This window comes from Rhinatrema bivittatum, chromosome 9 (assembly GCF_901001135.1).
Source record: "Rhinatrema bivittatum chromosome 9, aRhiBiv1.1, whole genome shotgun sequence".
NCBI lineage: Eukaryota > Metazoa > Chordata > Amphibia > Gymnophiona > Rhinatrematidae > Rhinatrema > Rhinatrema bivittatum.
Window position 1 is genome coordinate 32,646,215 of NC_042623.1, and position 15,109 is coordinate 32,661,323.

The 15,109-nt window shown below is 44.8% G+C and overlaps 2 protein-coding genes across 5 annotated transcripts in view; one reads left to right on the top strand and one right to left on the bottom strand.

Moving 5' to 3' along the window:
• The window catches only part of LOC115099297 (transmembrane protein 116-like), a 70,549-nt gene extending 60,315 nt beyond the window's left edge, over positions 1–10,234 (top strand). For all 4 annotated transcript variants that reach the window (XM_029616863.1, XM_029616864.1, XM_029616861.1 and 1 more), the window contains 2 exons: positions 1,578–1,648; positions 7,015–10,234. In XM_029616863.1, coding sequence (XP_029472723.1) covers positions 1,578–1,648; positions 7,015–7,167 — 224 coding nt within the window. In that variant the 3' untranslated portion in view covers positions 7,168–10,234. The remainder of the gene's footprint in view (positions 1–1,577; positions 1,649–7,014) is intronic.
• DENND6B (DENN domain containing 6B) overlaps positions 5,680–15,109 on the bottom strand; it is an 84,122-nt gene continuing 74,692 nt past the window's right edge. Inside the window, 6 exon segments of the mRNA XM_029616865.1 lie at positions 5,680–9,868; positions 10,856–10,996; positions 12,062–12,136; positions 12,545–12,610; positions 12,612–12,649; positions 13,070–13,187. Coding sequence (XP_029472725.1) covers positions 10,874–10,996; positions 12,062–12,136; positions 12,545–12,610; positions 12,612–12,649; positions 13,070–13,187 — 420 coding nt within the window. The 3' untranslated portion in view covers positions 5,680–9,868; positions 10,856–10,873.

Genomic DNA, 15,109 nt, shown 5'->3' on the forward strand with positions numbered 1-15,109 from the left:
AATCCAGTAAATAAGTTTCCAGGAACAATAAGATAAATATTGTGGTTTATGGAGCTATAACGCAGCAGTGCCCCCTGCAAAATTGAGTTTTCATAGGGAGTAATGAGCTCCTGCCATTGTAAATATGGAAGATGTCAGCTGAAAAGAAACACTTGGTCCTCCCAATGTGCCTGTGTGCTGGGCTGTCAGAGGTCTTCCTCAATCCACGTTCCTCTCCTTCCCTTTGTGCTTCCCATACATGCTTGAATTGTGCCACTATTCCAGTTCCTGCCTTCTCCACTAAAAGTCTTTCTGGTGTCCATCACCATCTCTGTGAAAAAGTAAAAGTAAACAGCCTACATAGCGGTAATGGACACACAGACTTTACTTAGTATTCCCAAAGCAAACTTATGCTCGTAAGTTTGATTTGAAAGTACTCAGAAGTCAATACGCACACCCATTCAGGCACTTAAAGTTACACCTCCTTTACACACTTTTATACGCCCTGAGCACTGGTCAATTCTAGAACAACCATTTACATGCATAAAATTGGGTTTTATACACATTTATTTATTTATTTATTTATTTATTTAAAGGCTTTTATATACCGGAGTTCATGCACTAGTGCATACCACTTCGGTTTACACGGAACAAGGAACAGAAGGGCTTTGAAAGTTACACGGAACAAGGAACAGAAGGGCTTTGAAAGTTCATGTGGCTTTGAAAGCCACATGAAGGGCTTTGAAAGTTACCCCCGAAATATTTTGCTTAAAATGGAATAGGCCAAGCTAAAAAAAAAAATAAAAACAGTATTTCAAACAGGAATAAAACAGGACCGGAGCAAAATACCAGGAAACAGTCTACAGCACCTTCTTTAGGTTTTCCCCCTGGTTTTTAAGTTATCATGGGCCAGGCCATCAACCCTTCCCTGAGCACAGTGTCTGAAGGAGACCCCCGTTAGTAAAGTCAGGACTGAGGCGTGCATGGTCCGTCAACCAGAAATTTCTCAGAGTCTACTGGAATCCTTTCTAAGCACCAGAGCGAGTCAGAATAATAAATTCCTAGGATGAGGTCAGGCCCCAGGGTTCTTAAGGAGATGAGTGAAATCCTTACACGGGTCTTCTCCTTGATCTTCAGAGATGCCAGAGACAGTTGAAGTATTATGATAGAATAGACCTTTGGGCTCCCTTCACCCTGTCCTGTTCCCTTTTTCTATGAATATCTATGTTATCCAGATATAATGCAAAGAAATGCTATTGTGTACACTGAAGTTACAGTCACTAAGGAAGTTGGTGCTATTAATGCAGTTACTCAGGTCTGTCACCCAGCATTCACATAGTTCATACTGCCTGACGTTTTCCAGTGATGCCACAGCACATTAATGCTATAGATAATGCAGGAAAGCATCGCCGTTCTGAATGGGGGGGGGGAGGGGGGTGGCAGTGCTCTAGCACAGGACAGGGCTGCACCCTGGGTTTTGGTGGCCCTTCCATCATTCATCTGCAGGTGTTGGTGGCAACTTTGCATTTGCCTAGGTTGGAAAAAAAAATACCCCTTGCGCAGAACATTGAATCCTCCTCTACCGTCTTTCTTCACAGCTTTTCTGCTAAGTGTTCTCTCCTTCACAAGTGTGAGCGCCAGCTCAGTATATGGGCTTTTCATTATTCAGGTAAGCCACTACATCAGTTTAAACATCAACATGAATCCTAAAAATGAAGCCTTATCGTTACATGCTACGTGCAAAGATGGAAAGCCTGTATGTGTATGACATGCGAGCTACCTGCCAGTGCACTTCGGAGATCATTACTGACTCCTGAAGGACTTGTGCCCCCCCGTCAGCCCCTTCAGAAGGAGTTGCTGTCTGCTGAGATACCTGAGCTGTTCTGCAGCATTACTGTACTCCCAGGGATGCCTGATCCATCTCCTGCGATGCCTACGCTGAGTGCGCGCTGCCGAGATGCATGAGCGGCTTTCAGCAGGTATTACGCTCTCTCCTGAGATGCTGTCTTGTGCTAGAAATAACTGGGCTTCCCATGGATGTCTCTGAGTTTGCATGCGCTCAGAGGTCTATGTTCTGTAGCAGTCACACATGCAAAAGAGTGAACTGTCTTAAGCCACAAACTGCACACCCAAATGCAGTTTTGAATTGTCATGAAATAACCCTTGAACACTGTCAAGTGCAAAGCTGCATCATGGTACATGGAAATCTGCCGAAAATGAAACATCTTTTATGTGTTAGCCAATTTCTCAAATACAAATTTGCTGGATGGTTTTGTAAACTCAGTCCATGTTTAAAGATCAACAGCTATGCCATGTCCTGACATTTCAAAGTGCTGCTGTGTACACTGTAGACAGTTGTGGTGTGGTTTCAAAGTGCTGCTGTGTACACTGTAGACAGTTGTGGTGTGGTTTCAAAGTGCTGCTGTGTACACTGTAGACAGTTGTGGTGTGGTTTCAAAGTGCTGCTGTGTACACTGTAGACAGTTGTGGTGTGGTTAGGGTTAATTAAAACATTCTCTTGGCCTTTGGAGGAAGGAAGGAGGAAGCTGGTGGGGAACTAAGGGCGATACCGAAATGGAGGAATTTTCAAAATGCTGGGGTTTAGGAATGTGCTGTGAAAGCGAGAAGATGGAGATGGACCTGGTGGGTGGGTGTTGGATTGGGTGTCAGGTCAATGAGGAGCAGCTGGCTGATGTTCAGAGGATCTCACCTGCAGAGCGGAGGCTCTGAAGGCACAGATGCATTGACAGGGTGTGCGCATAGTAGGGTTCTCGTTTAAATTCTGTTCAGGTGAGGAGAGAATGTAAATCTGAAGAGAAAGGCACATGTATTATACAGCTTATAGTAACATAGCAAGTGACAGCAGAAAAGGACAAATTGGCCGATTCAGTCTGCCCCGTATGCCCTATGGTATCATATATATATATATATATATATGATACCATGGGGCAAATCACGTTTGAGGAATGTTTGTGCTGCAGGTTGGAGTGTGCAACCTTCTCTTGTTGCTAAAGCACTGATGCCAGTGCCCCACTCGTTGAAAGAAACATCTTCTTGCAGCCTTTGGGTTCTTATAGACTGACCCACTCTTCAGCTCCCTTGTGGAGCACCTGGGTGGCTGATTATGAGCCTCTCTCGTCCGATACAATCAATGTGAATATTTTATAGCTTTGAAATAGTTTCTGCTTGCACTGTCGCACAAGTGTTGATTCAAATTTGTATTTTTATTAAAAACTTGTTTGCTATTACATTAACCTTTAACTAAATTTGTTCATATAATAGAAATGTGTTATGTATCCTATAAGTGTCCCATGTTTTCTCTTTATGGTGCATGATATATATATATACAAGCCGTTAAGCCCGTTAAAACGGGCTACATCCCTCTGTCTCTCACCTCCCCCTCATTCTCTCTCCCCCTACCTCCCTCATTCTCTCTCCCCTACCTCCCTCCCACCCACTCACCCATTCCTCCCCAGCCTCCCTCTCCTCTCACTCAGTCCCTCCCTCCCACTCAGTCTCACTCACTCCCTCCCCCTCTCTCCCTCTCACTCACACTCAGTCCCACTCACTCTCCCTCAGTCCCACTGCACTCCCTCCCTCTCCCTCAGTTCCCGCTCACTCCCCCTCACTCAGTCCCTCCCCCTCCCCCCTCACTCAGTCCCTCCCCCTCACTCCCTCCCCCTCACTCAATCCCTCCCTCTCACTCAGTCACTCCCTCCCACTCTCTCTCTTCGTCCCTCCCTCTTAGTCCGTCCCTCCCTCCCTCTCTCTCTCTCCTCCCTCGCTACTGGCCGCTGCCGCTACCGCCGCCGCCCGCTACCGCCGCCACTGCCGCCCGCCGCTACCGCCTCCGCTGCCGCCCGCTACCGCTACCGCCCACCACCGCTGCCGCTACCGCCGCCGCTGCCCGCTACCGCCGCCGCTACCGCCCGCTGCCGCTGCTACCACCGCTGCCGCCATGTTTTTTGGTTTTTTTTGACGCTGCCTAAGACTGACGTGCTCGCCCGCACATGCGCAGTAGAGCTGCTCTCTACTGCGCATTTGCGGGCACGTCGGTCAAGCTTCATTTATCTAGTTAGATATATATATATATATATATATATAAATTAAAAAAACAAGCAGTGCAAACATGCATGCACAAAAATAGAGAAATAATACAAATGTAAGTTTTTATCCATACTATAGTAAATTATTTCAGTATTGAAACTATATATTAGAAAGTTATAGAATGAAAAATAAAATTCAGAACCATAAATATGGTAAGCTGATGTTATTTCTCAGGCCCTGCTGATCTGATCCTTTGAATGTACTCAATAAGCATATCAAGTTCCTAAAAAGTTCTGAAAATTTCTAGTGTTCTACAAATGATTTAAACAATAGTCACTTTTTTGTTTTGTTTTTTTTAGTAAACAGATGGATAGTATATAGATTTTACTAGCATGTAGTTTCTCTCTCTATCCCTTTACATCCCCATCTGGTCCCTGAGATCACCTCAAAAGGCTTCCTCTGTGAACCCTCATGTAAAGTAGTAAAATTAAACGGGTCATGCAAAAGATCCTTTTCATGTGTTGCCCCCATCTTTTGGAATCTGTTGCTAAAAGAGGCTGGTTTAGTAAACATCTTTCTTGGTCTTAGACATGCAATAACGATCTGTCTATTTCAACAGCTTTTCATTCTTGATTGCTCTTTTTAGGATGTCAGGCCCATTAATGTTGAATAAAATTTTATTGGAATTTAGTCGCGATCTTAGATGTTTCAGGCAATAAAGGATATTATAGAATTTTATTTCCTAGGTTTAAGACCTTTATGATTTTAGTTGCTTTACACATTTATAGATGATTTATGTTGTACTGATTGTTTTTATACTTTTTGTACTTCTAGTAGTTTACATAAATAATAAAACAGTTAAATATAATTTATTTTGATTTATGCTTGTATGATGGTATTCACCACTTTGAGTATATTTTTGGAAAAGCAGGCTACAGCTAGGAATAAATATTTCCCAACTAGCAGCCGTTGAAGCTTGACTGCTTCTACGATATCATTCCTTATCCATGCCAGTTTTTGTTTTACTCATTGGTTCTCTCCCATCCTGTGTAGATGGACATACAGATACCATCCTTAATCAAACACCTTGCCCTGCTCTCCCCTCCTCACCCCACTCCCGCCCAATGTCTTACTCACAAGCTCTACAACAATCCAAAACAGCTACCAAAATCAGTAACTTCCAGCCTTCTAGTTCCCCATGGGCTTATATCAATTGCAGGTCCTATGCTCTGGAACTCCCCAACAGAAAACCTAAGAATATCTACCCACACCAAGAAATTTAAGAAAATCTGAAATCATGGCTCTTCAAAATTGCCTTTTCAATAACTAAAAGTCTTCCATGTCAATCTATAATTTTTCCTTTAATTGTCCTCCTGTTCATCTACCTTCCTTTTAACTTTTCCTTTGTTCATTATTATTTTAACCAAATACACCATTGTGGTCTTGTGATTCTCACCTGGAATGATGGTATATACAAATCCTAAATAAATAAATACAAATAAATGTATTAAAACAATGTATTTCCCATTTAAAACACCACAGTCACCACCAGCCCTGTTGGTTTCTGGGGAACTATAACCTGCTATCTCACAAATCTTGCCAGGTTTTGGCTTCTTTCTTTACCAATCAACCCATCGAGTCTGCTTAAAACTCTTTTTTTTTTTTTTTTTTTTTAATTAGTCATTTTTATTGCAGTCCAATAACAGAAAACAAACGGTGCAACAGTGCATTTCAATTTTGTAAATAACCCCCACCCCTCCTCCATGCTGCAGGATCTAACATCTTGATATAACTACCAGATTAAACAACAGTAGGCAAAGGTGTTCACTCCTAATAAGCTGAAGCAAATTATTAGTAACAAAGCTGAACGAGACAATCGATAGAGGCAATAATTAAAAGTCCTACTTAAGCACCCAAGGAGGGGGCTTGTCTCTAAATCCAAAGAGAGCTGAACGTCTCCAGTTTATGGTGCTTCGCCGCCGTGCTTTTATACATAGCGCATGTTTTATCTCTGCGTCTCAGCACATTGTGGAGAGTTGGAGAGCGAGGTTTTTTTTCCATGCGGCGGCGACCTCCATCCTCATAGCTATGCAGGACTGTGGGATTAGAATTTGAGCGTTGGGAGGGTACAAATCGTCGTGGGTATTAAGAAGTGCCAGTTCTTTAGTTAGATGAACAGGATTTTTTTTAATATTTCTGAAAGCAGAGCGGATAATTGCTGCCAAACGGCCTGAGTGTAGATACAGTCCCACCTCATATGAATGCAGGATCCTAGGAGAGAACAATTGCACCAGCAAAGCCTATTAAACCATGGGACAGTTCTTGTTTAAGCGAAGGGGCATCAGATGCCATCGATATAATAACTTATAACTGTTCTTTATTTTGGAGGAGGAAATTGAGGCAGATTTAATCTTCAAAAATATCAGAGACCACTCCTCATCGGAGAGCTGTATTCCAAGATCCTGTTCCCAGGCGATTATATAACGAAGGCTTATTCTTTACATGAGTACTTAACAGCTTATAAATTTAGTCTGCTTAATTCTACCTTCAGCTTAGAACCATTGCCTCCAGTCAGGCTCTACCTTTGCATTTCCCTCCCTGCCACCACTGTTCCTCTGTACTTACCCTATGATTTTTTTACACCACTTACAATGGAAATGCATTCCACACATCCACAACCTTTTCCATGAAGAAACATTATCCCATGTTGCTCCTGACTCCACCCTCCTAGAGCCTCATTTTATGACCTCTTGCTCTAGAGCATTCTTGCCTCTAAAAAAAAAAAATACCTTTAAGGTATTTGAATATCTCTATCCTATTCCCCCTGTCTCTCCTCTCCTCTCGGGTATACATATTTATTTCCTTAAATCTTATCGCATATGGATAGGAAATCAATTTCAAATTAATTTTAGGAAATGGTAGTTGAGGATTGCATGGCATATTCATGGATGCATTTGTACAGTATTCTCTATTTTGTCTATCTTGCAGGCCTCCACCATCTCACTTCAGGGATTCCTGAATAGCTTAGCCTATGGCTGGCTCCGTCAGAACTTCCGTCAAGAAGCAATAGGGGAGCGGATGCCACTATCTTACAGTCCACCCAAAGCTTTCTATGATGAATCCCTTACCCTCATTCAATAATATGGACCACTTTGAAATCAGGGGGATGCTGGGCTTCTCCAACGTGTCTTGTGGGACTTCACTGCTACTTCAACTATAAGCTTTCATAGTGTGCTACTACTACTGGAACATCTTAATCAGGAACCTTCATAAAGAACCATAGAGCATTTCTACCAAAGGATAACTCATCCATAGCACGTCACATAGATCATACAATGCTCCGATTAAAATATCTCTCCAGGAGACACCAGTTACACCATCCTGCACTAATGGGAGGCCTCTGCCATGGGAATTCATACAGCTCCAGCCATGTCATCAGTGAAATAAATCTTTCATCGGATATTAAACAAGTCATACAATGCTATCACAAAAGAGGCAGATTCCATATAAACTACAGGCACAATTATGTAATGTGCTTGCCAGTGAACAGAAACAGAATCATGAACAGGCGTACTGTTTTACGCTGATTGTATTTGATCCTTAGGAGACATTAATGTTGAAAATGTTTTCAATCTCCTCCTACTTGGCTATTGCATTATAAATCTAAGTAAACTGGAGCACTGCTGAGCTGACATTCAACAGATCTACATGCAGGCATTGCACTGAAATAGGGAAAGGATGAGAACAGATAGATAAGAGGTCAGCTCAGGGCAGGGGGAGCTAAATTATTATACTCCAATATAGATATACGGATGAACCCAAAAGGGGTAGATTAGCACAAATGCGAACACAAAAAGCGATCACCTTACTCTATTTTCTTTATTAACTTTTATTTTCATGCATTCGAGTGGACTAACATGGTAGCCGCGCCATTTGAGACAAATTCAGGGCCATGCTATGCCATGCTATGATTTTAACACCTATTGTGTTTTGTACAATGGATGTCTGGTTACTGTCAAGATCTTACAAGCTCGTGGTTATGTTTTGTAAATGTGGTTTATGTACAATGGTTACCGACTAGGAGCAAGCATTTTTTAGACCAGCAGGCTAGAAGATTATAAAAATGGGTAGCCATAGTACAGACTGAAGTGGTGAGGGTTGGGTGGAACAGGGGGTTGCATAAGACCCCCAGGGTTTTAGGGTACTTTGGAGGGGAGGGGGCATCTTTCAGGCCAGTTAACATGATGGTGGCGCCAGGCTGAGGGGCTGCCATCGCACGGTGTTAGTGGGGCTCCTAATCCACTGTAATTTTCCCTGTGGCATTTTACTGCTGGGGAAAATACCACACGGCTTAGTAAATGAATCCCATGGTTTGTAAGCCCTCAGGGGACAGGAAAGATACCTCCTGAACCTGATTGTAACTCACCTTGAGCCACCAGTGAAAAGGTGTGTGTAAATATAAATCAATCTGTACATGAAGTTTCCAAGCATGCCTCTGATACGGCTCCCTCACCCAGAACACCTCTTTTTAATATGGCTGGAAGTACAGGCATTGTGAAAGTATCTGCGGACTTTTTGGTGTCCAAATATAGACTTCTTATGCGGATTTGCCCTTAAAAGTTTCCTGGAGTGCTCAGAACCAGCCTCATCTTTCTGTAAACCAGAACAAAAATTCTCTTTACAAACTGGTCCAGCATATTTCCAGATTTTAGTGCCAGAAAATATACACAAAAATACTTTGTTTTCACTGATAAGATTTAATAAGTTATACAGTATAGCCAATATATACAAATAAGATATGTTAGTGACAAACACACAGCACAGGCTCACTCTCTGCCCATGAGGAAATCAATATACAGACAGAATGTGTCCCTTGCAAACACACAGAGCACACTGGCTCCTACTCCTGCCATGCACGGGTGATATACACAGAGAGGCTGTGGCCCGCACACACACACACACGCACAGCACAAGATCACACTGTGCCCATGTAGAAATCAGTATACAGACAGGATGTGTCCCTGACATACACACAGCACACTGGCTCCTACTCCTGCCACGCACAAGTGATATACACAGACAGGATGTGTCCCTAACACATACACACACAAAGCACAGGCTCACACTCTGTCCCTAACCCACACATTTCAGGCTTACACTCTCTACATACAAACGATATAGACTGGATGTGTCCCTGACACACACAGTATAGGAGATATATACAGTTAAAAAGTGTGCCTGACACACACACACACACACACTCAAACCCAGCTCACACTCCTGCCATGTACACACATACAGAACAGGTGAAATATATTGACTGGACGTGTATTTGACAGACACACACAGCCCTGGCTTGCATTCCTGTATACTAGCTATATACACAGATAGAATATATCCCTAATTGCATCAAGACTCACATTATGTCCATGTCTAGGTGATGTATACAAATAGACTAGGTCTCTGCGCCACACAATGCAGGTGATATATACAGAGACACACACAGCACAGGCTCCCACGTCTCCCATGTTCAGGTGATACAGGCAGCCAGGACTTGTCCTGTCTTCTGCTGGGGTAACAGAACACCTTTTCCAGTTGAACCAGCACACTTACTGAACACTGAAACTGTACATCCAAATGAGTGAGCAGTCTGAGCAAACTGCAGAAAGGCAAGACAAAATGCTACATCATCTGTTGTTAGTGCTTTCCTGTGCCCCTGGGCCTGTCCACAACTGTTGAGAGGAGAAACCCCTCCATGGGTTACATGGGAGCAGCTGCAGCCTGGTGCAAACAGAAAACCGTGGTGAGAGGTTCATTCCACCCCAGCAAGATCGCCCTCGGCCTTTTGGAAAGAGAAGAAGAAAGTGCACTTGGAGACAGACAGAAGGCCATGGTAGTTACAATATATACATGACAGTAACTCCCCTAGATATTGTTTTGTAATTAATTTCCATTCTAAACTACAACTCACAAAGGAACCAGTAACGCTTTCAAACTGCCCCCCCCCCCCTCCCCTTGGACTACCCTTTTCCAAAGAGAAGCCGGAATAGGGCCCCCTATGTTACAGCTCAGGATGGGAAGGGGGAACACCCTATGACAGTGGTTTTCACACTTTTTTCCCTGGCACCCGGAAGATGAAAATGTGTTCTTCTCAGGGCCCAGTGGAAAGGAAAAAAAAAAACAACCCACTCTCATCCCACCTTCTTCAGGCACAAATGTTCACTCTCAGGCTACTCCTTCCCCAGCCCCTGTGCTCACTCACCCCCTGCCTTTCTGGCCCCTATTGCTCACTCTTTCACCCCCTGCCTTCCCTAATCTCTACTGCTAATTCTCACCCTCTTTCCCTCATCCTTCCCCCATCCCCCACTGCTCACTCTTCCCCTCCCTCAAATAAAATTACTCTTTTGCCCCTCCGACACTCCTGCTAGGCCCTGGCTGCCTCTGTGTGGCTGTTGGTCACTCCGAGTCACTCAGTATCTTTACCCCTAAACAGCTCTGTAATTACTTATCGAGAGAACCACATGGGGGTATGGCAACCGAGTAGGCCAAACTTCCTGAGAGCCGCACGGAGCCCAAAGATGGCAGTAAAATGCTGCCATGTGCTAGGTTTTCTCCCTCCAGATCAGCTGAAACAAGTGCGCGGTTGGGGTTGGAACCCCAAGTTTGAAAAACACTGCTTTGTTCTGTAGCACAGGCAAATATCTAGCTATCTACTCCATTACTGGCAAGCGAGGGTCTCCATGGATGACAATCATGAGTCTACAACCCAGCTCCAAACCTGCTATAGCTCCTGTCTCCACAGAGGTCCCTTTTATGGCCTTTAACCCACCTGAATTCCCAGGAGGAATCAATGGTGGTGCAGAATGCTTTGAAGGTCTTCTGGAAGGGACCTGATGACCATCTCGATATAAAGCTCCAGCCTGTGCAGGATCTCGTCTTTCACTGGGAGGTGCTGGCATCTGGCTCTCATCTGCACAGCACCAAAGGAACGAACTCAGTGAAGGAGGAGAGGAATCCATTGACCAAGAGAAAGGTAGGAAGGAGAGGTGGAAGGAAAATGCACAGGAATACAAGAGGAAGATGTGTAGAAAAAAAGAGAAGGTGGGGAGGGAGGAAGGAGGCTCAGGAAGAAAAGGCAGGCTGGAGAGAGGCCAAGGCGGGAAATGGGTGGATGGCTCAGTAACTGAAGGGAGGACAATAAGGAGGAAGGTTTGACAAAACGAGAGGATGGAAGAGGCTGAAGCAGTGTAAGGAAGAGAAGGAGATACCACCAGGCCCAGATATTCATTCAAAAGATATATGTGAGTATGAAGAAATAGAGATGTGAGAAGTCCAAACCTTTTGGTTCGGGCTTCGTTTTCGGCCCGCCACAGGGAATTTCATATTTCCCGCGGTTCGGGCCTTCTAAATTTGGGGGGACCCAAAATTTCAGATCCATCTGGATACAGGACTGCTGGCCTGATAGGTCAGCCTCAAGCAGATTTGTTTCCTTTACCTCTAACACTCCAGCACTGTCCTTGGTAGTGGGAGCGGTTCATGAAGTTAATGGTCAGTTTTGATACCATCTCATGATATATAAATTAAAATTTAAAACCTTATATGGAAAAAAACCAAACCAAAACATTTTCTTGGTATGCTTTTTTTGCACTATGGTACGGCAGAGCCTGAGGGAAATTTATGAGTAGTCAAATGGAAAAAAAAAAAAAAGCTTATGGAAAAAATTTAAACTGATTGTGCTCCCAGGTGTCCTCAAATGGTCTCCCGAGGCAGCGCACTGCGCACTCATGTGACCCATATGGGGAACCCTAGTCATGTACCCCTTAATTCAGGATGCTTATATTGGGAAAATGTTGCTTCCCTGTTTTGCATAACAATTTTTTTTTTTTTTTTACACAAACGAAAGGAGCTCTGTGATCACAATGAATGTATCACTTTGCACCCTATTCCCAGATCAGCCCTGCAAAATGATTGTTTCTGTAGCCTCCTGGGCTCTGCTCGGCTCAGCAGCATTAGGGGAAAGGAAAGGAATGCGTACCAGTTTGTCCCGCAGCTTCAGAACCAGGTCCACAATCTCCACTTCAGATTTTTCCTTCATCCAGGCCTCAATATTCTAAAGAACAGGAAAGGAGAGCAGCTCAGCTCCTGACTGTGGAAAGAGGCGGCGGCCGCAGAGAGCCTGGGAACTCATGGTTCTGAGCCTCCTTCCCCTCTGTGGTCCCTGCACACAGTTACTCACTGCCGCAGACTGTCACAGCGTTCACCTCAGCCCCTGGTCACAGTCACTCACTGTCCTCTACTTCAGACTCTCTCAAATAATCATTCACGGCTCCAGCGGGCGGCACAGGGGCTTAGACTGCGTCGCCCAGTCACTCGCTGACCCTGCGTCTCAAACCGTCTCGCCCGTGTCGCTCCGTTCTTCATCTCGCTACTCGGCGCTCAGGTTGTCACAGCCGCCCCCACGTGCTACCCCTCTTGGGAAATGCTAAGACGCAAACTGTATCCTGGGGCCTGAACCTACCGCTTCACAGATCACTTCCAGGTGGAGGGCTTGCAGCTTCTGGCTCATTTCCTTGTGTCTCTGGCGGGTACCAGCCATCAAAGTTGGGAGATCTGAAAAAAACGCCTGCAGGCAAGAGGGAAAACGTAAGGAGACCCGACTGCAGCAAGTTTCTAACTGTTCACTCCCAGAACAGAGGGCAGGAACGACTGCAGAGGAGAGAGAGCTTACCCAGCACACACACACAGAAAGGCGAGGCGACCCAAACACAGACACACGCACAGCTCATCCTTTCCTTGCCCACCCCGGAGAAGAAGTGGCCTTAGAGAAAACTAGGACGCTTTTAAAAGGACCAACATAAAGTGATGTTATATACAGGAGCTTTTGAGAGCACACAGGTCCCTTTTTCATAAGAAATCTAAGGAGAGACAAGGCCCAGTTGTGTAGGTACAGTTCATTGAAAACAAGTCGGTATATCGTGTCTAACTGTTCAAGAACGGCAAGTGATGAAAGGTCACAAAGGGCCCAGATGTTCAGTGATGCAACATTCATACCTGTAAAAGCCCAGCCAGTCCCCCTTCTGTACTGAGGTGAGCTGTGGCCCAGCGTGCTCCAGACTTTTGAAAAACTCCTCCTGCCGGAATGGCCGCACCTGTGGGGGATTCTGGACCAGGAAGAAAAGACAGAATCAAAAAGGTTCGCTGCTCGTCCAATTTCTGGCGCCTCTTCTTCGGTTCTTGCTGCGTTGCCCTCTAGCCCATCATGTGGCAGGCACAATTCAAAACTCTCACCTGGATTAATAAGGCCCTTCATGGCTTAGCCCCTCCTTGCTTATCTACCTCTATTCGGATACCCAAGCTGAGCCTGTAGTCTCTGTGCTAATTCCCAGCATCTGCTAGAAATCCACGGCTATCGGAGCGACATTTTTTCTATTGCCCTATGGAATAATCTCCCACTGGAAATCAGAGCAGAAAGGGACCTGCTTCATTCTGGGAAGCTGCTAAACTCTTAATTTTTTTACCCAGGCCTTCCCTGACTGATGTGATTCCCTTCCGCCTCCTACTCAGGTTTCTGGTCGCTTTTGCACCTTGATTGCCAGTGCTGTCCGATTTTATTTTGTACGTTTTTTACTCTCCACTGAGATTTGCGGAAAAGAAGTTTGTATAAACAAACTAAGAGGTAAAGGGATGGCGTGGCACTGTCAGGTGAGGGATGGAAGACAAAAAGAGTAAGTGAATCTCGAGATACATTGGTTGATACGTGGGGACATGTATTACTCTGAAGTCTGAGTAGAAGTATTTGGATGTGTTAAACATGACGACTCTCCAGAGGGGGTGGAAGAATGGGATATGGGAAATTTACTATGTACAAAAACTTCCATCTTTTCAATGTTAATTGTTATCAGTATGCTTGAATAAAACTTTTTTTCCCCCCAATTTCTTTATTCATTTTCTAATATTCCATTTGCTTTCCATACAGTAGAGACAACACAGCACTTTTTTTCAATACACGTCCCATAAAAATGCTTGGTATCCTTTAAAAACATTAGAACCCTCTGTCTTTTTGCTTTTCACCCTCCCACTCCCGCCACCCCCACCCTGTTCTTGAGCTTAGAGTATCGACCATGTGAAAGTCACTTAGTGCTTGGACCCTGATCGGATCTCTGCCAGGAGCCAGGTTAAGTATGCGGAAGGAGGCCGTTTGCTCTGCTTCTATTTGTAAGGGGCGCAGAGACTCCAGTGGGGCTGAAAGCGCATTCTGCTAGAGCGCAGGCAGCCTCTTGAATGGAGGCTCGATTCTTATCTCCTCAGGAGACTTGTAGAGCGGCAGGGCAGTCCTCGCTTCATACTTTCACCAGGCGTTACTGTCTGGATGTGAGGGTGCAGGAGGACGCGACCTTTGGTGAGAGAGTGTACTGCGCGCGGGTCTTTCGGGTTCATCTCACTTGTCTGGACTGATCTAGGTATGAACAGGAAAGGAAAATTGGTTCTTAACTGCTAATTTTCATTCCTGTAATACCACAGATCAGTCCAGAGACCCTCCCCGTCACTGCCGAAAGACTGCATTGCCTGATAGTCGATGTAATGTATTTCAAAGAGTTTTCTATTTTTTTCTGAAATTTGGGCATAGGTTGAGTTCAAACTGTTTTGGGTTTGCTGGAGGTGACAGGGGTTCCAGACCTGCTTTGCCTGTTCACCCTGGAGGGGGTTTTAAGCTCTAATCTTTGACTTGGGTACAGATCAATACTGGGGACTGCAGGTGGCACTATCGGTTATGTAGCAGTGCCTCAAAGTTTTTGTTCTCTGCCTCCATCTGCTGGTAGGGATGCAAACCTCACTTGTCTGGACTGATCTGGGTAGGAACAGGAAACAGATACTGTGAGAAAAGGAAGATGAAGTAAGAAAGAATGGGAAGAGGAAGAGGAGGGATAAGGAGGAGCAAGACACGCGCCTCCATGATAGGCATGAGAAAGCAGAGAAGCTGTACACGATGGCTCCCCGATGAGAGCTAGATGGGAAGCAGTGAGGAGAGACGTTATGTGTGCTGAATCACTGATGACCACAGAGTGGAAAGGAATGAAAAGAA